The sequence below is a fragment of the Megascapheus bottae genome, chromosome 12, assembly GCF_031878675.1.
Source record: "Megascapheus bottae isolate mThoBot1 chromosome 12, mThoBot2.hap1, whole genome shotgun sequence".
Classification (NCBI taxonomy): Eukaryota; Metazoa; Chordata; class Mammalia; order Rodentia; family Geomyidae; genus Megascapheus; species Megascapheus bottae.
The window spans coordinates 41,676,283-41,701,634 of record NC_143520.1 but is presented as its reverse complement, the minus strand read 5'-3'; the positions used below and the strand labels follow the sequence as shown (position 1 = coordinate 41,701,634).

Here is a 25,352-nt window from a genome sequence, read left to right as displayed (position 1 = left end):
ACCTAAGTCATCTTCCAAGTAATCTTCCGTCTCATTTTCTCATCTCATTTGTATCTCATTAAAGGGAGATGATATTATTTCTTCAGCGTGTATAACTTTCTTACGAGTACTTAATTGAGCCACAAAAAACATTCTTCTCAATACCTGGAAATAACTAGAATTTATTTAGTGTTTTGTATTTACTATTTGTGGAAATACCAACTACCAGTTACTCTCTTGATAAGCAAGGGAAGGGGAAGGCAGTGGAAAAATGGACCAATAGAGATCTGCATTGCTGAGGAGGAAAGCTAATTATTTCAGAATCCTCTTGCCTTCTTTTACGTCTGTTGTGAGGAATAACACTTTGAAGTAAAATGTGCACACTCTGAAACACAGCCTCGCTCAGACTTGTGTAGGAGATCATTGTTCAGCCTCTCCCTGGTGGAATGCTTTTGTTAGATGACTGGTTCTTGGAGCCAGTACTCTTGCTGAAGAGGCACATAACTATACTTACTAATGCTTCTTTGCAACCAGTGCTCAGACCCCACTTGCTGAGCAGTCCTGATTTTTTTTTTTTTTTTTTTTTTTTTACATTGGACCAATCCGTGCAGATACCAAATGGAACATAGCCATCTTACTGTTGAGGTGTTTGCCTTTTGACTATTCATTTCCCTGAGGGTCGGAGTGAAAGTGAGAACTAGAGTAACAGCAGGCAAGCAGGACCTTTGAGTTTCCTGTGCTGGAGTATTGAGGTGCAGCTTGAGCTCAAGATAGCTGGGGCAAGGGGCAGGAAGTCAGTGATAGTCTGTGCTTAGCGAGTATGAGGCAAAACGAAAAATTAGAATAGAAAATACCACTGACTGCACCCCTTGTTTCTTCCTGTGTTGCTACAGGGAGACTATTTGCTGTCCTCCGGAGAGTCATCTGTAAAGACAGATAATATAAACTGGCTGATCTTAAATAAAATGGGAGCCCTATCCCCCTAGCTCGTCAGCTGTTCATCAAAGACTATCACTTTCTTGCTCACCTGTCCAGCTGCCTGCTCCCATCCTTACTCAGAGTACATACTGACTTTGTGAGCTCAAGTTACAGACCAGACACACCATGCCCAATGACGAAAGGACTCCATCCTCCACCCGGGATTTTGCTGACATACAGTGAAAATCTCCTTCCATCTCCTGTCTACCTTGCAAAATAAGCTTCCTGTTTTGAATGAGGTCCAGATGGGAACAGCCCCACTTCCACCTGTTAATACACTCAGACACACTTCCCTCTCTGCATTTGCTTTTTGTTACCTCGCCAGATTTCCTCTCAGCGTACAGATCCTGAATCATAACCTCTAAGATACTGAACTAGCAGGAAGCTGACATTTGATGGAGAGCAGTCTGGATGAATCATGGCTTCTGGTTGATTTTTTTTTTTTTTTTCTGTTTTGCCATGACCGCTTTGCTAACTTTCCCCTCTTTTACAGCAGAATGGAAGCAAAGAAAGGAAGTTGCCTGACGCAGGAGCCTGAGTGAGACCGACAGACTCACAGACCCAGCCTACACCATGAACTTGACTTTCTCTTCTTTGTGTTGAGAGCCAAGGATTAGTGAAGTTGCTAGAAAGCAATGGCTCTCTTTACTCCCTGGAAGTTGTCCTCTCAGAAGCTGGGCTTTTTCCTGGTGACTTTTGGCTTCATTTGGGGGATGATGCTTCTGCATTTTACCATCCAGCAGCGAACTCAGCCTGAAAGTAGCTCCATGCTGCGGGAGCAGATCCTGGACCTCAGCAAAAGGTACATCAAGGCACTGGCAGAAGAAAACAGGAATGTCGTGGATGGGCCATATGCTGGTGTCATGACAGCTTACGGTAAGCACGGTGACTGGCACCATGCCACTGAGTGTCTGCCTTGGCTCCCAGACATGGACTTGGCATGAATTAAGTGATCCTGCTTTTGTGGGCCATGTTTGCACACAAAGGGACATCTTCAGAAATGTATCACGTTGCCCTTTGGGGGATTCTAGCTCCTGCAGACAGAATTAGCTAGACAGGATGGGCAGTAGTCTAAATGCAGGTTGTGATTGCTCTTTGTTCCTGGTCTATCATCACATTTCTGGACTCCATGGCCTCTTAAAGGGAGTATGTTTAGGGAATGCTGATAAACATTCTTATCTGTCCTTAAAAGATAATTAGGAATAGGGGGAGTGAACTGAGGAGGTGGAAAGGATTATTTTCTTTTTCACTTTATACATGTCGCTTAGAGGCGAATGTGTGCTGCCTTGTAGCCACTGTCTCCTGTCTTAATGGTTTTAACCTTTGGTTACTCCAGTTTTACTGCTCTTATTTCTTGTTCCTTGTCTCTAATTGATGTCACTTTGGAAAATTTTTTTGTACTTACTGCTTATTTTTATGTGCCTTAAATCCCTTCTGAAATGACAGAATTTAAAGATATACATGGAATATATCCTTTCCTTTTAGCGAAAGATATGCTCAATATAGAAAAAGTGGGAAGCTGTAGATAGGCAGAGAGAGAGCAGGGGAAAAGCAATCCCACATATGTCTACTACTCCAGACAGTATGTAAAGTAACATTTCAGCGTATGTCTTTTTGGTAAGTTTTTAAAATATATATACACAAAAATGTGTATAGGCAGATTCTTACAAAGCAAAATTTGCAAATGAAATTGGGATGACACCATGTCTTAGAGAATTACATCTCTGTGGTCCTGTGGTTCCTGAGTGTCCAGATTGGACTGGTGATCCAGAGAGGGATCCATTGCAATTCTCCACAAAATCATTGACTCAATGCTTCAGTGGTCTCAGTGTTTGGGACTTGTAATGTGGATGGGATGCAAGAATAGAGTCAGTGGACGTATAGGTAGCATGCTCTTGTCATTTGTAGCTCAGTTAAGGCACATATTCTCTAGCATGTAGAGTTCAGATGGAAGGCTACTGGAAAAGTAGAAGCATAGGTTCAGTCTGATTCAGCTTAAGTTGAAACAGGATGTCACACTCAATACCTGCATTTTTTTTTTTCCTCCAGAAAGGTTCATGGCACTTGGTCTCATGCTGTGTGCGTGTGCGTGTGTGTGCGTGCGTGTGCGTGTGCTTGTGTGTGTGTGTGTGTGTGTGTGTGTGTGTGTGTGTGTGTGTAGGAAATGGTTAATTTTGAGGAACAGTTTGGATACGTTTTCAGTGCATACTACTTGGTGATTACACATGTATGCCCTGATGATGATTACACATTGTATGCCTGTAATGTGCTCCTTCAAGATTTACCACTATCTATATTACTATGTTTAGATAAAACTACCTTTTTTGATGCAATGAATTAAGGAAATGAGGTTCCATTTTTGAGAGCCCATGCTGAAAAACGAGGTGCACTTCACTTTATTTTTATGCTGGTACTACGGCTTAAACTCACTCTCTCACATTCTTGCTTGGCTTTTTTTTTTTTTTTAACTCAAGGCTGATACCACTTGAACCATATCACTCTGGCTTTTTGCTGGTTAACTGGAAATAAGAGTTTCTTGGATTTATCTGCCTGGTCTAGTTTCAACCTGGGATCCTCAGATCTTAGCCTCCCAAGTAACTAGGGCTATATGTGCAAGCACAGTTGCCCTGCTAGCAAGATATATTTTAAAATTACTCTATGGTTTTTATCTGCTATACAGTTACCAGCCTGTATTTTTAAAAATTATATTGTGCCAGTCCTGGGACTTGAACTCAGGGCTTGAGCATTGTTCTCTGAGCATCTTTTCGTTGTTGTCAAGACTAGCCCTACCACTTGAGCCGCACCTCCACTTCTGGTTTTTTTTTGGTAATTAATTTGCAGATAAACTCCCTGGGTTGTCTTCATCCCATTATCCTCTGTTCTGAGCTCCCTAAGTAGCTAGGATTATAGACATGAGCCACCAGCACCCAACTCAACCTCTTCAATCTTCATAAAGTAATTCATCTATTTTCTCAAAAACAACAAACAAAACAGTCAAACAGACCTCATCAACAGTCTGCCTTGTACAGCTAGGACTGTGTTTATCATACCTACTTGACATGTCAATCGAGTAAGTAGTCTCTAGAGCTGAGTTTCTGAAAGTTAATTGGAGAGTGTGTATGTGCCTTAGAAATTTGGGATCATAATCACACTAAGACAGGAATTATCACCTAATATAATTGTCATGTTGAGCCAGATGGGTTTTTTTTGGTTTTTTTTGTTTTTTTTTTAGGGAGATTACTTGGGCATAAAGTTTTTTACATAAGATGTCAATAGCATATTCCTGGTTAGGGTAATTAACAATAATCTCCAGTCATGAGATCTTATCTGCCCTCTTTTCTCTGCTATCTTGCAGTAAAAGTTAATAGTGACAAATGCCGTCTTAGCACGATCTTTGAAATGTTTGAAAGCAGATGGTAGGATTTGGCAGCCTAGTCTTCTGTCTGGCTCCCAGTTCTGGAAAATAGCAAACTGGACTGAGTGAGTGGATTGGTGTGGTCCAGGGCCGGGCCTGAAAGCCATTATCGAACCCGGGTATTTGTGTATGCTAGGAAAGCATTCTACCACTAGGCCAAACTCCGTGCCCCTGGAAAGCCGTTGTAACATGTGCTTCCCCTACAAACCTTGACCAGCAGCTCTGACAACTATACCAGAAGAAATTGGGAGACTACAGCTTGCTCCATGGTATAACTGGGCCACCAAAGCAACAAGGAGGCTGTGTGGACCATCAATTAGCTTTCTTTTTGTCTGCCTCAAAAAGCCCATGTGCAGTGTACTGCCTATATATCTACCTTGAAAGAATGAAGAGTTGATGTTGAAGGCTTGGGATCTGTTCCTGGTCTGAATGGATTCTGTTAATCAATCAACAACAAACATTCTACCATCTCCATATCAGTATAATCAGTGGCCTGTGTTACAAATGGATCTTTAGTGTCTGTGTCAGTTGTATTTGAATAGTATTTGCTGATTTTAGAAGATCAGAATCCCTGGTTTGAGATTCTAGAGAAGCCAACTTCGGCAAAACATAGTCTGTGAGCCAAATTTAGATCACTATTTATTTGTATAAAGAAAGCTTCATTGAAACATGGCCATTCCCTTTTGTTTATAGCAAATGTAGTAATAGGGACACGTGGTAACATGGGCATTTATTTCACAAAAGCTCTGAAATATTCTGAATTCATCATTTAGCAGTCACAATAGGTAATTCTTAACTCTTGTTGAGTTCATGAGGAAAAGAATCAATTTCATAGGACTCCGTGATGTAATATAGAAATAATAAACTATAGCCTGTGAATCAAATCCTCTATGCCACCTACTTTGGGAAAGAAAGTTGATTAGGATACAGGTCTACCCATTTGTATTATTGTTAAAGAGACCGTAAAATCTAAAATAACTTGGCCTTTAACAAAAATTTCAGTCTCAGATCTGGATTATCTTGGGTGAGTCTGTCTACCCATAGCTGTTTTTGAATCCTCAGTATCCTTCACCCTTACTTTCAGATTCCCTGAACACATCTTTTTCCTAACACACCATTCAAATGCAGTACTCAGTTTTCTTCTGAAAATGGGCTTTTGAGAGCTGAGAGTTATAATGATTAGCATGTTGAGTTTGGGAGCCAGACAGTATGACTTGGCCATATCTTGTCTGCATAGTCTTGGTTCTAGAGGCATAGACCACTTTACAAGTGGGGCATCACCACCTCTCACCAGGGCCTGTGAAACTTGAATGAGATACTTCCTGCCAGGCAGGTACCTCCTCTTGATGAGTACGCACACAGTCCAGACATCCCGTGACTTAAATGAAAATGATTCCACTTTATAACAACACAAAAGCATACATATAACACCATTCTATTTTTTCACTCTTGGTATGTTCAATGGATGACATGGGCTATTCAGCACTTTCTTATTAAATTGGCTTTATGTTGATTTTCTCCAAGTATTCTAATGTAAGTATTATAAGCACATTTAAAATGGTCTACGTGTATCATATGGATTTTGCCTTCAATGCTTTTATGGTGAATCTATTGGGGTGTAACCCCATGGTGAGTGAATAAGCTTCTTGGAAAGGGCATCTTGCTCTTGGTTTTGGTGCTTTAAAAGAGCAGGCCACAGAATCTGGAGCACTTAGTGGGAGCCAGACAGCAAGCAGACAGATAGGGAAGACTTGGCCTGAGCTGGTGACCTTTAAGGCAAGGGTTAACCTGACCATCTCTCTGGGGCAGAATCCCAGGGCCCAGAAAGGAAAGCAGATGAGATGCAGCAAGGTTAAGAGGGTATGGATGGACCACTAGTGAATGTCTCACCTGGCCTCAGGTTTCCATGAAGGTGCCGAAAAAATAAACAAGAGAATGAAGAGACTTCTTTTAAGACTTGGTAATTTGAAAGTGCTGCTGGAGTTCTCCCAGTAGGTAGACTATGTGGAACAGTTGGTGTATTCATCCATGGGGTGCAGAAGGCGCGTCTGTTTCCCTGGTGGTGTGGAGAGCTGTGCGTTGACTGTGACCTCCCAACCACATGTCAGGCTTCTGCATCTCCCTGGCCAGCCTGGCAAGGGGTATGGCTGGCAGGACATCATTGGAATGGTCATAAATGGTGCCAGTCACCCCACTGAATGCTCTTCTTGTGTCCAAGGTGACCCAATCTGTGTCTGACTTCAGTGACCCAAATTCGATTTCCAGTGATCACCTCTTATCCAATGGGGCAGGCTTGGTCTACTTAGACACTTTTGGGATCTGTAATGGAACCCTGAGGCCAGGTGATAGTGCCCCTGGGCTTTATCCACATCTTATTAACCCCAATATGTCACAATATGTCATACCTGCTTACTTCTTTGGGCACTGGGACACATTGTCCTGGAAAGGGAACCAGCTCAGGAAAACATAGCTCAAGCACTCAACTTCTCTGTGGCACTCCCAGCCCATCTTACTTGTTCTCTGCCAGAGCCAGCTGGCAGCGAATTGGGATTCCTGATTTAGGGGATGAAGACTTGGAAAAGAAATAGACAAGAGACAAACAGATGGGGTCGGGAGGACTACAGCCCAAGTCAGCAGCCCAAGAAGGCTGTGAGTGTAAGACTGCAGCACCATTATTTCTAAATCCAGTCTTACATACTTTGTGTTTTTTGTTTTTGTTTTTGTTTGTTTTGCCAGTCCTGGGCTTGGGCCTGAGCACTGTCCCTGGATTTTCTCAAGGCTAGGGCTCTACCACTTGACCCACAGCACCACTTCTGGCTTTTTGCTACGTATATGGTACCGAGGAATCGAACCCAGGTCTTCGTGCATGCTAGGCAAGCACTCCACCATTAGGCCAAACTCCCGGCCCCTTAGATACTTTCTTGAAGCCAGGGAACTGCCAGGGGTTACATTCATAAAAAGTGGTAAATCTAAGATCAGTTAAACAAGACAAGGCCATAAAGCAATGAAGCAGTAAAACAATAAAGCAATAAATCGATAAGGTCAGGGAGATCACAGTACAGGCAGTATAGCTCAAAAGTTCCTAGGCATGGTGCCATACATGACAGCTCATATCTTTGTGTGGTTATCTTACTGAGTTATTCAGATTCATGTCTGACTCCACACTCCGGCTCCCAACAGTTCTCCCTACATACAGTTTGTTTTTCTGGGTTCTGAGGTTGTCTCTATTCTCCTTTCTGAGGCCCATTTCCTGGTTCTGAACGTTTTGATTGTACAGTTGCTTTTCATTCAAAGATGATGCACTTGAACCATACTTCTACTTTGGGCTTTTTGCTGGTAAATAGATAACAGTATTATGGATTTTTCTGCCCCAATTGATTTTGAACTATGTTCTTCAGACTTTCAGTCTTCTGAGTGCCTGAAATTAAGGAGCATGAGGTACCAGTTACCCAGCTTGGTTTCTGAGGTTCTTAGGTATAGATTATCCCTTAGGCTGGCTCTTGGCATTTAGAGACATGTCTTGACTGGCTGATGGATGTCATGCACTGTCTAGCCTATGCATATAACAGGAGAAAGGTGAGTTGATACTCCTTCCTTCATGGATACTGTGCCCTCTTTGTAGAGGAGAAACAACTAGAGGAAAGATAGCAATGGGGGTATAACTTTAAATATCACCTCAGAGGTTCCTTGACATTACAGGATCAAAGAAAGGATGATATTAGCAGATAGATGGGGAAGGAGGAGGCAGGATGAGGTAGAGCATTCCTGGCAGAAGGGTAGAGTTTATCCATTCTAGGGATGGAATGGAGCCAGCAGCAGCCAGCCAAGAGAAAAGGCAGTGTGGAAAACCATAAGGTCTGAGAAATGAGCTGCAGATGTGCCTCACAGGCTATGTGGTTGCTGGTGTGGGTGGGTAAAATGATAGGGTAAGAAAGAGGTTAGATGTTCTGGAAGCAGAACTGCTCTTGGCAACCTCCTGTAACCACTGCTAGCTCCAGCAGAGGAATGTAGGTAAAGAGGAAAGAATTCTGTTTCTTAAAAGGACTCCAGTGGGGATGGAAAGCCAGCCCAGGGTTCATGGTCAGAAGCCAAAGGTGGTATTGTAAGTGCTTTGGGCTTTTGCTGAGCTTCACTGGCCTAGATGCCAGTCCCACCTAAAGCTAATGAAGATTGTTGTGAAAGGGTAGCAACTGTCCCTTGTTGCAGACACAGATAAAATTCCAGATTTAGATAAGAGCTTTTCCAAGTCTTTCTTTCCATGGCCTCTATGAAAAGAAAAGGTGGTTAGCTGGGTGTCAGTGGCTCATGCCCACAGCTAAGGAGACTGAGATGTAAAGAATCTGTTTGAAACCAACTTGGGTGATTAAACACCAAAACCGGGAAACTGAAGGTGTAGTTCAAGTAGTAGGTGCACTCTTGAGTGAAAGACCTAAGGGACAGTGGCAGGCCCTGAGTTCAAGCTCCAGAACTGGCGCCAAAAAAATAAACGAGGTGTAACAAGTGTCAGGTATTGCTGTTGGGTTTTATTAAAGATGCAAGCTTGCAAAGAGTTTTAAATTGTTTTACATGTTCCTTTTTGCTTCTCTTGCTACCAATAGAATCAAAAATTTGTGTTGTACTGTCACAGTCTGTGGGGAAATGTGGACAACCATCATCCCCACAACAAATTCTCTCCATTTGAGAGGAAATACACTGTGCTTGGAGTGACACTGATAGCGTTTTGTTTTTTTTTTTAAAAGGCATGGCTGGTTGGGTGTGAGACTGCCCTGGTTATTCTATACTGATATGGCCAGTATGATTAAGGAAAGAGCTTTCTGCTTTGGAGAGCTTGGAACCTAAAAGCACCTCTTGGGGTCTTGGGACTTCTCACCAGTCTATGGTAGATTCTCTGTTGAAGCCATACCAAATTGACAAGCATACCTTATGAGAGGTTGGAGCTGATGGTGGAGGTGGTTATTTTAGACAGGAGTCAAATACAGCCTCATCTTCTGCCAGAGTCAAGGTGCTTTTCTTTTAAACCTAACATTGCTTCTGGCCTGCATTGCGGAGGGAATTCATATTTGTTTCTCTGAGGCATTTCCCCTTTTCCTAGTGGCTCAGGAATTCGGCACAACCCTCTTTTCCTCTTCACACTACAGGCGTGGAGCTCACACCCTTCTCATGCTTACTGGGGTGCCACAGCTGTCCTCTTAGTTGTGATAGAGCATCTTCCTGTTTTTCATCCTTTGATTTTCTTCCTTCCATCGGTCTGTTCTTTTCTGTTCTCGTTGAGATCTCCCTGAGTTGTTCACAGAAAGAAGCCCTGTGCTACTCTTCGCAATCTTCCTAGATCTCAGGCCACCAAATAGCACATGCTGATCATATGTACCAGACATTTCTCCCCCAACTTAGACTATAAGCCACCCCCCACACACACAACAGAGACTGTGATCTAGTTTGTTCTCCCTGGTGCCCCAAATCTATGTCTGGCACATAGTAGGAACAGTGGATGAATCTAGGCAGCCCTGCCCCAAAGGACTCTGTGACTATCTGTGTGGTTTAGTTACAGCTGGAATGAATTTGAGAATCACAGTAGTGTTTTTTAGTGAAGCAGAAACTAGAGAGAAAACCCTGGGGCATCTGCATCCAGATGACACCAAGCTAGATTATTATTACTACACTAGATCCTCATGTGGGGACTGTTGTGTATTCTTCCAAGTAGGGTGGAGACTGGAGGAACCTATGTAACCTTGAGCAAGTTAATGAACTTTTGGAACCTTCTTTGTCTTTTCTTGTGAAGTAGAGGGTGTGCTATTTCTCACCTTATGAGACTGTGGTAGGATTGCAGATAATGACACTTATAATAGCACTGGGATTGGTTGCTATTAATACTAACTACTCCTGGCTGGATATACCTGTGTCTGTTATCAAGCCACCAGTGCTGTGGGTGTAGTTTGTTTGAATATAGCTCCATGGACCTGTGTATGCAGCTGTGTTTACTGATGAGGCCCAACCACAATAAAAGGAACCCACTCTATTCCACAGAAAAGTAGGGCTTGCCACCCCATCCAGATAAAAAAAAGATGTGAATGTTATTGCTATGTGCAAAAGAGAAGACTTCCTTGGTGGGCTAGAAGATAAGCTGTGTATGACCAGCCAACCTGTGCATTTTGGGTAGGAACTTGCTTGGTAGTAATGTTTTGGATATGGGATGATATGATATGTTTTGCATATGGGATGATATGGATATGAGAAAGTGTAGCTTACAAAGAATGATAAGTTCCTGCAGTCAGTGGCAACCTTTGTTAATGACCTTGACTTCACACCTGTTGATAGACCTGCTGATAACATCAAATGTTCTTGAAGTCTGAACATAGTAGGCTTTTTGCTGAATTGGGCTTTTTACTGAATTTTCCTAATACCTGTCGATAAGCACAAACTAGAGGAGTAAAGCATTTTGGTCACTGTTTGGAGAGACATGAGAACCTTATCCCCCCCCCCCCTCATTCTGCAAGATAATTTCATGGCTCTCTAACTCCTTTTATTAAGGTACCCATTCAATAAATACATATTGAGCCCCTGATATTAATAGCTGTTGGCAATGAATAGCTGACTAGACAGACCTTGTATCTGCCATCCCCCAGTTTACAGCCTAGTTACTTATTCTGTCTTATGAATGCATGACATAATTTGATCTTTTTGCTGGGTGGTTAAGTGGTTTTTCAGTTCTTTAATAAATAACACTGTTCTCTTTTATAAATAGCACTGCCTTGAATGTCCTTGTACATAATGAATGGACTGTATTTTGTTTATTACTGTAACAGTATTATCTTTCTGTAGGAAGGTCACTTGAAAATTAATTTAAAAATATATAATTGATGAAACTTGACATTCTTGGCAGGCAATGGGAGTCAGGGGTTCAGGCTAATTCTTTTTTCATTAGCACCTCTCTTTCTTATTAACACCCTGTCTTTGGTGGTTTCTCCAGTGCAGGAAGTAAAGCCATATTATGGCTCTGTGGTTCATATTCTGTCTCTCGGGGTAGCTCTGATGAAAAGAGATTTGTGTAAGGTGTGGACACAGATGAAAATTATTTTGGGCAGTTCAGCTATAGGTCTCAGCTCATTGCATAGTTGGCATCAAATCTTAGCAACCATCTTAAAAATAGATTATGAAGCTGGGTGCTGGTGGCTCATGCCTGTAATCTTAGCTTCTCAGATGGCTTATATCTGAGGTTCTTTGAAGACAGCCCAGGCAAGAAAATTCATAAAACTCATGTCTCCAATTAGCTAGCAAAAAAGCTGCAAACGGAGCTATGGCTGTAGTGGTAGAAAACTAGCCTCGAGTGAAAAGCTAAGGGACAGTACCCAGGCTCTGAGTTGAAGGCTCAATACTGGCACACACAGAAAAAGTACTTTGTAGGGCTAGAGGTATAGCCCACTGGGAGAGTGCCGGCCTAGCAAGCATGAAATCCTGAGTACAAACTCCAGTATTGCCAGAAATAAGAGAAGGTAGATTGTAGGCCTTGCCCACAACTGACAGGTGACTCCTGCAGATTTCGTTGTAGTGCATTGCAGATGGGGTATAGAAACTGACATCACAGGTGAGTCTAAATAGACAAGCTGAACATAGATGCTTCAGAAGTGGGGGCAGACAATAGCATAGACCCCCCAAGTATAGCCTTTTCTTAGTAATTGCTTGGGGAATGTGGTTTTATCACCCAATCTCACCATGTTTGCCAGTGAATGTACAAACTACCCCAAGAACAGGGTCCTGACTCTTCTGAGCTCCCTTCTTGACATAGAAAAACTACTAGACATGTAGCTCCTCATCTATTCTGTCAAAGTGATAATTGGCACTTCCTACTTTTGCACCCCTTAATGTCATGGTTCCTGGAAATGAAAACTTAGAGATGCTGTTGGAGTACTTATTTTAATGCAGCTTAATCGATCTCATCATTCATCAAAGAACTATTGATATGAAAGAAACCAAAGTGTACTTTCCCGTTGGGGCATTTTAAATGTTTTGAGCTACTTTGATTGTCTTTATCATGGATGGAGAATTTTAAAAACCCAGAATTGCGGTAATAATGTTGGGATTAAATTTTTATTACTATGGCTTTGAGACACAAACAAAACTTTAAAAGCTCATTAGTAATTGACAATTGTAATCCTGGTGAGGACACATTTTACAGCTGTAATAACTGTAAAATACAATGATAAATATGAAAATATACCTGAATTTAGAGAACGACTTTTACCCTCATTTTCTTATTAAAGTCTGTAGGAATTATTCTTCAGTGCATTCATGGATTACCATTAAGTCTAAAAAGCAAACACAAATACTCCACTATTTGTTTAAGATGGCAATGAAGCTGTTCTCATTTTTATGGAAGTTTAACTATAAAATGCAGAGGTGTGAAATAATTTTGTTACTCAGAAAGGTTCTTAGAGAATTACTTTACTGTTCATTATTTGTGGGAAGAGTTGATTTTATTCATTTTCTTATGTAAACGAATTTCTTCAGTGCTCTATAATGTGGCAGATAGGGTGCCTAGTTGACAAAAATAGACTTTGGTAAGGATGTGTGTCATCTTTGTAGTTTGTTCTTTGTTTTACTATTAAACTTAAAACTATTTTGAAATAAGTCAAAATGCTGCTGAACTTTTTTTTTCTTGTCAAGAGAGGAAACATGCCTACAGTTGGTTTCTCAATGGTCCATCTTCATTTCTTCATTCCAAGACTGAAGATTTGGAAATTTTTTTTTCTTTTTGGTCAGTTCTGGGGCTTGAACTCTGGGCCTGGGCATTGTCCCTGAGCTCTTCAGTTCAAGGCTATGGCCCTACCCCTTGAGCCACAGCACTACTTCCAGTTTTCCAGTGATTAATTGCAGATAAAAGACTCAAGATCTTTAGTGCTTTGGCTGACTTTGAACCATGATCCTCAGATCTCAGCCTCTGAGTTGCTAGGCTTACAGACGTCAGCCACTGTCCCCAGCTGGAATGGCAAATTCTTAAATCAACTAACCCATGAATTAAAAGAGTTATTTGGTAGTCTCTATGATCAGTTTGCTTTGTTCAGTGACACTGGGTTGGTTGGGTGGATGGAGTTGCCCCAGAACAGTAGCGTTAGGAAGTCTTGAGCATGGTTGGGTCATGATTTCACAAATACATTGGCTGAATCACAGAGGTTACTATTTAAAATGTAGGCTCAGAAACAGCAGGATGGAAATGCCTGTTGGTGACTTGGACTGTGACTTAATTATGAAGTGTCTTGGTAGAATTCAATGAATTCATGAAAAGTACTTCAGAAGGACACATGGACAACACACACTGTAAGGTGGTGGTATTGTGGGAAGGGAAAGATGAGTGATGAACAACCTTGGTGCACACAGTGTGACAGAATGGAAAGGGAGGACATCTTAATAGTTAATGTGGCAACTATGTATCTGATGTTGGATATGTACCAGTTTCTAAAGTCAGTGATTATAGGTTTGTACTCTATGCAGGAGTCTGTTGCCTTGTAGCATGATTGTAAAAGGTTCCTGATCCTCAAAAATTGTCTTGTCTTATCTTCTGTTACCTTACTTAGGGTTGGGAGGCAGCAGTTCCTGTGCATGAAAGCCATGCCCATGAAAGTTCAGAACTGCTGCTTAATCTTACATTCCTTAGCCCTCACCCTTCACCTCTGTGCTTTCTCCATGTCACTAGAGTCAGTAGGGATAGAAGGATTGGCAGAATGCTATTTCTCATGTAGGGGAGGTATTGACCCTTGAGAGAGATGTAGTAATATCTGAGGACAATCTAAATTGTCCCATCTGTGGAATTGCTATTGGTAGAAATGTGTTTGGCTGCCAAACGGCTTAAAATGCCTAGGACAGCCCCCACAACACACAGTAACATGGTTCTACAGTGTTACTAGACAAGCTGAAGAAGCTGTGACCTCCCTATGCTAGAAACCAGGGTTTCTGGGTGTGGTAGTTGAGTACCATTTTAACACTGGTGCTTGTTTGCTATGCTTCAGTCTTTAAGCAGAGTGGCTCTGCTGGACAAGAGACTTGATGTCATCCTGCATTTTGAGGATTGTTCTTACGCTTAGCTTACCTTCAACAACTGGCACGATTGTCCCCTTTGTGTGTCTGGCCTCCAGGAATCCTCAGAACTGGAGAGAGCCAGCTAATGCATTAGTCACAGTGACAGATCAGAGTGGATGACCAGCTCCGACTGTCTGTGCCAGCCCATGATGTGCTAGGGCAGAGTGGGCTGCAGCCCTGGAGGACAATGATCTCACAACCTTTTGGATCAACTAATAAGCTTTGTGTCACCAAGGAAAGGCTTCTTTAGGAAGGACAAAGCATTTTCCAATAAGAGGTTTTAATATTTTTTTAATTTATGTATTTAACAGGCACATGCACAATGCCTGTTAGGTGCCATGGAAGTGTTTGAAACAGCATGTTAACTAAGTCTGGTGGGAATGACTGGGGAAGAAACCCATGGCCTTTTATATATCAGAGAAGTGTTCTACCCCTGAGCAATGTCCTTGCCCTCCAGGTCTTCATAAGGACCTCAAAGAACATGGCCTGTCTAAATCTGTTGGGTAGATAAAGATAGAAGGAAATAGAGCCTCAGCTCAAACCCAGATAATCTGGCTCTACAACCTGAGCCTTTTTACTTCTGTGAGATGTATGGAAGACTCACACTCAACATCTCTGAACCTTAGTTTTCTCAAGTGTAAAATGGACTCTTCACTCGCAGTCAGGAGATGAAGATGAACCAGGATTACTTGTGCAGTTGCATGGTGATGATGCAAACAGTAATCCCCTCTACCCTCTTCATTGATGAGTTTTGTTTGTTTGTTTGGGAGTTGGTTTTGGGGCTTCAAGTCTGGACCTGGGTGCTCTTCCTGAGCTTTTTCAGCTCAAGGCTAGCATTTTACCACTTTGAGACACAGCACCACTTCTTGTTTTCTCATGGTTCATTGGAGATAGTTTCATGGATTTTTGTGTCTTGACTGGCTTTGAACCGTGTTCCTCAGATCTCAGCCTCCTGAGAAGCTAGGATTACAGGCATGTACCCAATTTTATTGATGTTTTCATCTGTGACTTGGGTGCTATGGCTGGCTAGTATGTGTTTTATAATTCATCTGCAAGCTGCTTAGTTAAGTAGATACCTGGGAGGGAATTAGGAGTCTCTAGGGAAAACTCAGGCACCCCAGGAAGGGCCACAGAGGGACATGCTTTAATAGTCAGGAGACAGAGTCAGGAAATGCTTAGCCACTGCCACTACTGGGGTTTCCTGAGGAAGGCCAGGCAGGGGAAGACAGAATGCACAGGGTTGATAATGTCCTAGCATGAATAGTGTTGGTGGACTCTCACCTATCACAGTGGTCTCTATTTGGCTGATAGCTCGCCTTCGAATGATTAAGCCAAAGGAATGATTTGTCTCCTGAGGTATGTGGGTCAGATAGTGAAGAGAGGATTCTGGGTTGGTAGGTTCACATGATCAAAGATGTATTTCAAATGACCTTTTCTGTCTTTGTAATTTGGCTAAGTCTCAGGATAGCCAGAAATGCACATTTTCGATGATGTCAAAAATGATAACAGACCAGAAATTTAAATACTTCTAGTGTCTGTGGGTATGATGAGCAGTGAATGAGAAATCAATGGGTCTCACATAGAGTTCAAGTGAAGGAATGTTCTAGCTGCTACTGACCTGACTGTTGTAAAGCCTTATGGTTAGAGTTAGGATGATATGGTGGCTGGACCCAGACCTGGAAGATGGAACGAAACAGCCTTGGGGGATGAAGATACAGATTACTAGTCGATGGCTTTTAGTTAGTGCAGGTAATAGTATCTGAGAACACAAACTTGGTGATAATCATGAGCCTCTGTGTCTGTTCTAATGTGTTTGCCTCTTTGCCTGGTTCAGCTTGGCCCAGGTGGCTGGTAGTTGGCCAGGTGCAAGTTGATTTTACTGTGTTCTCAGTAGAACAGAACGTGACACCTCACATTAGTTGAGTGCCGGGCCACATCCTGCCTGTCACACTGGGCACTTGTTTCCTGGCTCACTCCCAATTTATAGTGGGTCTGGGGTCTGTTCACATGGATGGCTATCCTCTTGGCCATCTGCCTTTTTACATAAAGTCAGTGTGTATTTCTGTGGTGATGAGTTTCCCAAGGACAAAGTCTAATTTCTTCTTTCCCTTTCTTCCGCATATTATGCTACATAAAAACTCAAATATAGGGGATGAAGAAATTGTTTCTTTATCATAGACACTCAGATGCATTCACCACGAAATAATGTCTCCAGCATCTAGAACAGCACCTGGAACCCACATTTTGAAGAAATGATTTTCATCTCAAGTGTTTCCTAAATCTGATTATAGTCAACTTAGGGTTATCCATTATGACTGCAACTCTAGACTGTAGCTTTTAGATTCTGCTCTGTCACCAACAGAAACTTGTCCAAAAACTTCGAGTATGCTACAGAGAGCACAGCAGTGAAAATCAGAAGCTACACTAAAAGATCCAGAAGCTACTTTGAGAACTTGTTGCAACATTGGGTTTGAGAAAGGAGCTATTAGGAGGAAGAATATAAGCCAGTGCTGTGGGGGGATGTTATGTAGCAGAGTTTTGTTCAGAACAGTGTGGTGAGATAATTTTGTCACTTCTTAGCAATCTTGAGTTCTCTCAAAACTTGTTTGATAAAATCTAAGCAGTTGAAACTAGTCTGTATCCCTTATCCCTCCCCCCCTTGCCCCCCAGTGAAGGGGGTTGTTATTGTCTTGATTTGTTGACATGTCTTTCACAATCACTTAACTAGACCTTTTTCTTTTTTCCCTTGAATTACACATGCTAGTCAGATGCTCCTCTTAATTGAATGAACTAGGCCCCAGCTCTTACTGGAGAAGTTTTGTTTGCCTTGTGAGAGAGTCACAGTGAACAGATAGCAGAGGCCCCAAGCATTTACAAATTTTCCCCATTTTCTTTTTCAGATCTGAAGAAAACGCTTGCTGTGTTATTGGATAACATTTTGCAGCGCATTGGCAAGCTAGAGTCGAAGGTGGATAATCTCGTTATCAATGGCACAGCAACAAATGCGACCAACTCCACCACAGCTGTTCCCAGCTTGGTAGTACTTGAGAAAATTAATGTAGCAGGTAAGAATGGCAGTTCTTTGTCATGGATTCCAATCCTGCTTTGGGCCGGGGGCCCAGTGGTTTTTATTGGTATGATATAAATTCCATAAACTTGGCATGGCTATTGTAAAGATAGATGTGTACATTCATCTTTGAGTAACAGATGTAGGAATGCTTTTATGGCCTCATCATGATGTGTAATTTCCAGTGGTTTTTCTGACACATGTGCACATAACGAGCTTCTGCAATTGACTTCATCAAAGAAGATTCTTAGAGTAATTTGAATAAAATGCAGAGGTTATTTGAGACACCTATGTCAGTTCCTTATCCCCAACATCTTTCAGATTTTAAGTCTGTTAAGTATGAAAGATTCTATTCCTTATAGTTAACGGTAAAACTGTGATTGTGGACAATGTCTTGTAAGTGTGTATAGAACAATACAAATTCTGGAAATGGCCATTAGGAAATATGTAGGCCCTGCCTCAAGCTGGCTGAGCTCATAGATTCCCCATGCAATCCATACTGGAAGGGACCATTTGGGTCCCTTTTATAATTGGAACGAACATTGTACAAGAGAAGAAGAATGGACTAAAGAGAGACCCCTTTCTAACACACACTGGCCTTAGGTCAGGTCCTGGGTCTTTTCATATAAACCAAGATTATTTTTGCTAGGGTGATTGCTTCTTTACAGGGATCTAACACAACATGAAGAACCCCAAGGGTTAGGATATAGGCGGATGGATGGTCTTGAGAAAGCTGTCTTTTATTGTTGTAGTGGGTAGTCCCTAAAATTCTGGCAAGAGAATAAGTAGCTAGGTTAGTTTTGAAATGTGAAAAGACATCTACTTCCCATACACTTTTATCTCATCTCTCCTATTCTCGTGGGGGACAAAAAAATACTACTTAAGTGGAAGAGATTCTTTTCCTTCCCACCTCCCAGTGTCAAAACATTTAATTGTTCCGTATTATGCAAACTGGTTGTATTACCTTTTATGTTCTTTGCCCTTTAGCAAGTTTTAAATTGCAAAATATATTTCTGCTAATCCAGAGTATCCAACCAAACAAAAGTATTAAAAATAACTTTTAATTACAACACAGAAGCAATGTCATCAAGGCCATAAATCCTGTCTTCCCTGCAGTTTCTAACCGTTTCTGTAATTAGACAAGAAAACCTCCCACTGTGTTGAGCTGCTTATTAATAAATGAGAACCATGCTTCTCCACTCTCTACTCCCCCATACCTATTCTCAGTACAAGATGGTTTTGGAAAGCTTCAGTTTAGTTTCATCACCCTTCTGTGTTTAGCAGATTTTGGAGATAGAATGATATATTCTTTTAGCTTTGCTGTTTCTCTACTGTGTTGCTGTCCTGGAATTAAGGAACCCATCTCATCCTTTTCTTTGCTATGTCATTTTGCTGCTGCTTTGGCTGTGTGTGTGTGTGTGTGTGTGTGTGTGTGTGTGTGTGTGTATGTGTGTGTTCACACTCAGGAGTGCATGTATGCACTGGTACCGAGATTTGCACTCAGGGCCTGGGTACTGTCCTTTAGCTTTTTTTCTGAAGGATAGAACTCTACCACTTAACCTAAAGTTCTACTTCCACCTTTTCGTTGGCTAAGTAGAGATGCTTGTTTTCTGAACTTTTCCTGCCCAGGCTGGCTTTGAATCATGATCCATAAATCACGGACTCTTAAGTAGTTCATGGTTACAAGTGTGAATCGTTGGCGCCTGGCCTCACTGTCCAGTCTTTATGCCAGGCTCACAGAGAGACACTTAGCAGTGCCATGCAGGAAAGAGATTTCCAAGTATTTGTTTGTTTCTACTTGTAAATCATTGTAAAGGTGAAGTTGGCAAAAATGGTAACGAGGACTATTTCTAGAAATTCCTAGGCAAAGAGAGCTGAGTTTCTTAGGTTATGAAATATCCAGTCTGATAAGGAAGGTCTCTGACTTGGAGCCTGCTGCTTGGGTGGCCTTGTTGACATCTAGGCCTGGGCCTCCATATAAAGTTACAAACCTTTATTAGGGCCAGAGTAGATGTGGATGTTGTGGGCCAGGGGGAAGAGGGAGGGAGGTCTTTGTATCCTGTCAAGTAACCAACACATATATTTTGCCTGTTTGCCATATCTATGTTAAGAGTATAGAAAAGGATACAGACTTGAATTAGCAGTTGACACTTGTGAGCAGTCAGTCATTGCTTTTCTTCTGTCTTTGCTCCATGACCACACTGTTGGTCCTTACAGCCCTCTTGTGAGTTCAACAATGGCTTCTGAGCTATGAGAGTTCAGTTTTATGGGATTTACTCCTATTTGGCGAAGTTTTCCTTTCTCCCTTCTTCCTGTATTAAGACATGTGGTAATTGCTCAGAAATGTTCTCCCTGGTGTGTCTTTACTGCTTGCTCTGGTGTCTTACTGCTCATTGATGTTTCTGAGTGCTTAACTGTTGTGTCTTATTGCTTGCTGATATATCTTGTGGTTGACAATACATGGCTGCTAAATTGGATGCCATAGCAGCTAAAGAAAGGTTTCCTAGATTTATTTAAAGGGATTGTGTGTGTGTGTGTGTGTGTGTGTGTGTGTGTGTGTGTGTGTGTGTGTGTGTGTGTGTGTATCTGTATCTATGTTCCCATCCCTTCTCCTGCTCTGTCTAGCCATGTTCCATGTGGCTTTTGTCCAAAATAGCTTTGCCTTCCAAATGTATCACCCTTGGGCTTTTTTATTATATGAAATGCATCCCTAGAGAAATTTAGGTGGAAATGAACTATATTAAAATCAAAAATCAGATTGAACCACATTCTGTAAGCTCTGTTTATCCTGTTGGAGAGGAAAGGGAATCAAAGAAATGAAGAAGCAGATTGAAAAAACCTCCCAATCATTGTACCAATCAGATAGCAAATTAATTTATCTAGACTTGTGCTCTGAAAGTGCTTGAATACTCCCTTATCAGAATTACCTCCTTCATGGGCTGGGGCTTACTGCTTGCCTATGAAACATGAGGCCCTGTATCTTATCCCTAGCACCACAGCAAAAAGAACAAAACTCTGCTATTTCTGGTGTTTCCTAGAAAGAGCTTTTTGCTTTTGTGTAGTTCTGTGAACTTGCATGATCTTACTTACCAAATACAGAGGAAAAGCAAAAGAAAAAAAAATGCTATCTGATCATGAAAATGATTGTTTGCTCAGGATAGAGATTATCTAGTTTGTCTTCTGTGTCCAAAGCCTTGCCTGTTAAAAGTACTCTAATTACTGATCACATGGATGAGGTTATACTCATAGTTTCTCCTCGTAGTACCTCTTCTCCGATTGTGTTTATGAGGACTGCTTGGAGATGGGAGTGGCCTTCTCATTCTTAGGTCTCAATACACACCACTTGTCCTTTTGGTTACTCATGACTGAGTCTGTGCTGTAAAAATGCCCTGAAATGCAGCAGTTATAGATCTAGATTGCAATATTTGGGAGGACAGGGTCCTCCTCATGCAACTGTCTACAGGACTACACATGTGAACATAAGTGTACACGTACCTTTGCCTTTATTGACCTATCTGTAAACAGTAGTTGCTGTCAGTCAACATTTAAATAATTGGCCAGCACTGACTACATAATGATAGCATCTACTTTGAGTTATGACCATTTGCAATTGCAAGGTCAAATGGGAAATACAATCATAACACTGAAAGTGCAGACATAACTCAATTGGTGATTTTCTGGTATTTGGTTCAAACTGGATATTAGTCTGGTCCTTTTGAAATATCCTTTGCCACATGTCACATTTCTAGTATCTGGGAGTGAGGTATAGTAGGCGCTGTTCTTAACAAGGGTGAACATGGATATTCTTTAAAACTTTCTCCGTAATTACTATTCTCACCATTGAAAATGTCCCTGCTGAGTTCCAGGCCTTGCCTTTGAAAGTATCTTTTCCCAACATCATGATGCTAATGGACCTTGAAATGAAGTTGCAGCTGTGTTATTTCTTGTTTGTGTACTTGTGTTAAAGTAACACCTGAAGTGACCCAATACCCAGCCCAGGCAACTATTAACCTTGTAGCTTTCCCCAGTTCAGGTCTTGGCACATGGTAGGGCCCTTTCCTATTTAAGCAGGAAGTAAACACATCCCATGTTTACATACCACTTTTCTGCTTTGCTATTTGCAAAGGCAGCAGTAAATATTTAGGTACTTGTCAGAAACTCCTTGTGGTGTCTTATGGAGAGTGCATCATGTCATTGTTGGGATTTTCACTGTGTAGTCAAGGACATACCCATTTTGATCATTAAAAACAGGTACAATTTGGGAAAAGTGACTACTTTCGAGGTTGTGTCCCTATAGTAGTGATCCTCAACTGGGCACAATTTTATGCCTCAGATGACACTTGAAACATATCTAGAGACAAAAGGTTATCATGACTGGGCCATGCTGTTTATATGTAAAAGAGAGACACCAGAATTCTGAGTGTCCCTGGTTCATGCCTGAAATTCTTAGCTACTCAGAAGGGTAAGATCTGGGCAGGAGAAAGTCAGCTTGGATAGAAAAGTCCATGAGATGCTGATCTCTAATGAACCACTGACACATTTCTAGCTTTTGGGTGGTGAAAGTTGTAGAGTCAGCCTTGAGCAAAAAAACTAGGGAACAGTGCTCAAGCCCTGAGATCAAGGCTCAAGTCCCAGTCAGTCCCAGTGCACATGCGTCCACCCCCACCCCCTACACAAAGAGGCCCTAATATATACTGCAGAGCTTACAATAGACATTTCTAGGCCTGTATGGCCATTGTACTGTGGTCGAGGAACACTGATCAAAAAGACATTGCTAAAACTTGTTGACCGCAACAGCTTTAGGACTTAATTATAAGGGAACAGACAGACTCAGCTTTTCATGTATCCTGCCCAGACAACTGAGAACCAATGTCTCTTTCCTCCTTCCTAGCTTATTTACATGCTCCCAAACCCATCCCATTTACCTTTGCAACTGGTCTTGGAAACCTCTAAAAAGGTTTTTATAACTCATTGAGGATTGTTTGAAAATTCTGGCTTGACACTCTTTCCTGGCCAACAACCAGTCCATTTTTGACAGTGTACATTTTGCTACTGCTAACAGAGAAGGTAATCTAACACAGAGTAGTCTGAGAGGATGGATTTCTCTTTGTAATTACAAAGAGAGGGGAGAGTAAATAAGTTAAAGGGAATAAGACAGGTCCCCAAAAGTGAAGTTTACAATATAAAATAATATCCACTGCTTATTTGGAGTACTAACAAGTGTAAAGCTAGAAGGAAAGGTTGGTATACACGGGAAATATTTCTAGTGTCACACTAATGACTTTCTTGTAGAACTTTGTTGATGGATAGATGAGATTATATATATATATATATATGTATATATATATAAATTTTTTGCCAGCGTTGTGGCTTGAACTCAGGGCCTGAGCACTGTCCTTGGACTTTCTCAAGGCTAGAGCTTTTACACTGGAGTAACAGCACCAACTTACAGCTTTTTCTATATATGTGGTGCCAAGGAATCGAACCCGGGTCTTTGTGCATGCATACCCATGAAAGGTAACATCTACAGATAGACTGCGTGGTTCAATTCCTGGCTCCACTGCTTTATTGCATGTTACTTGGGGACACAGTTCTTAATTCCTATGGCAGCATTTCCTCCTTTGTTACCTGGGAAACCTAATAGGAGTGCCCATTTGACAGGTCTACGGTTTTAACTGAAGATAAATTGCATAAGGATATTGAGGAACATTCCTCAGTGTGTGTGGCTTGGCTTTTCAGAGCCCAACTCAAACTTCTTTCCCCTGAGTGTCTTACAGGTCAGAGCTTCTGGATTGCTAATGGTCTGTCATCACTTTTTTCATTTTCAAGTGCTGAAAATTGTTTAAATGTCTATTATAAGTGTTTCTGTGTCTGTGCACACCCTGCCCAGATGCTTCCAAGCCCCCTGCCTGGGTTATACTTACCCATGGCCTTGACACATTTGCATTTTCATCCATAAACCTCCAGTGCTGGCTAAAACTTAACCATGTTTTTCAAACTTGCCAAAGAATGCTTCTCTGATCACTCCACTTCCCATCCCAGACCGCTTGCCTTGTTTTCTCACAACCTGTTACGGGTATGTTGGGATTTTCCTTCCTTTTTTTTTTTGTTTCCACAGCTAGTTTCTAAAGCCCCCAATATCTTGCTAGGTGTCTAGTGAATAGGTAGATTTTTAGTCAGTGTATGTCCAATTGAGCGCCCTCCCTCCCTTTCTTCCTTTCTTTCCCATTTTTCCTTCCCTCCCTCTATAGCTTCTCCACACTAGACCTGTCTATGTGAATTTCACCTTTTGTCATGGCACCATGGTCTTCTGCACCACTCTTCCCATCACTTGGATGCTTTGGCTGTGTTTGCTGATCCCCTGAATGCTTTGGGAATTTCAGAGGAACTAAGAAGCTGAAGTTGACTGTTCTAGTGTTAAAAGCACAACTGCTTCTCCATACTTTATCCTAAACAAGATTATTTGCAAGGTCATCTCTTTTCATTACTTCCTGGTGGCTCAATACTTTTTTTTTTTTTTTTGCCAGTCCTGGGCTTGGGCTCAGGGCCTGAGCACTGTCCCTGGATTTTCTTAAGACTAGGGCTCTACCACTTGAGCCACAGCACCACTTGTGGCTTTTTGCTACGTATGTGGTACCAAGGAATCGAACCCGGGTCTTCGTGCATGCTAGGCAAGCCCTCTACCACTAGGCCAAACTCCCGGCCCAATACTTTTTTTGAGTGAGTAGATTTATTATTTTTTTAGCTATCTTAACCTATATTAGGGATTATTCTGAATGAATAGTTCCTACAGGAAAGAGATATAGACCCACGGATCCTAAGGCCTGGGCAATAATTACATCCTTCTAGGAGTGTGTGGCTTTTTTTTTTGGCCTGTCCTGGGTCTTGAGCTTTGGGCATGAGCACTGTCCATGGGCTTTTGAAGGCTAGAGCTCTACCACTTGAGCCACAGCACCACTTTTGGCTTTTTTTCTATGTATGTGGTACCAAGGACTCAAACCCCGGTGTTTGAGCATGCTAAGCAAACACTCTACCACTAGGCCAAACTCCCAGCCCCCTCTTCAAGGTTTTTCTATGTATGTGGTATGGCGGATTTGAACCCAGGGCTTTGTGCATGCTAGGCAAGCACTCTACCAAGAGGCCAAACTCCTGCCTGTGTAGCTTTTTTGCTTGCCAAGAGTGAGAGTGTACTACAGAGATGGCTTGGGGCCTTGCAGGCATCACTGGGACAAATACCTCTACACAGGACTTCTTCTATCAGACATGGGGCACACTGAAATTAGATGTGTTAGTGTTCATCAGAAGGTGACAGACATCATTTCCTCTAACTTGGCTTAATGAGGTTTGTGTAATCATGATATCAGCTTACAGATGGCATTGTTTCAGGAGACATTCCACCGCTACAACGTAGCATATGCTTTCTCTCACATGTTCCCTTGTCTTTGGCTGTTTCATGCTTTACCTGTTTACACTGATGCATATTTCAGTAAACTCATTATAGAGCCTGGGATTGAAAAATACAAAAAAAATTGGAAAGAACTATTTTAGTGGAAACAGAGATGTATCTGTTCCCTTTTATGTGGAAATATTTTTAAGATTTGTGGGTTTGGGGAGATTTTCTACTATGCTGTCTTTTGATTGCATATGCGTAGCTTCTAAAATTAGGCACCTTATGTAAAAATTGGTGGGGGCTAGTTTTCTGGGGATTTTGTTTGCTTGTTTTGCAGTGTTAGGGATTGAACTTGTGGCCTCACATGTTAGGCATGTACTCTACCACTGGCCTATGGTTCTGGCTGGCCCAAGAATTTTGGTTCCTTTTCATCTCTCAGGCAATGAAGCATG

The 25,352-nt window shown here is 41.8% G+C and overlaps 1 protein-coding gene across 1 annotated transcript in view; it reads left to right on the top strand.

Annotated features, from left to right (window-relative positions):
* Mgat5 (alpha-1,6-mannosylglycoprotein 6-beta-N-acetylglucosaminyltransferase) overlaps positions 1-25,352 on the top strand; it is a 320,121-nt gene that overhangs the window by 102,666 nt on the left and 192,103 nt on the right. Inside the window, exons 2-3 of the mRNA XM_090342912.1 lie at positions 1,451-1,833; positions 17,344-17,508. Of these exons, the coding sequence (XP_090199038.1) occupies positions 1,593-1,833; positions 17,344-17,508 (406 nt within the window). The 5' untranslated portion in view covers positions 1,451-1,592. The remainder of the gene's footprint in view (positions 1-1,450; positions 1,834-17,343; positions 17,509-25,352) is intronic.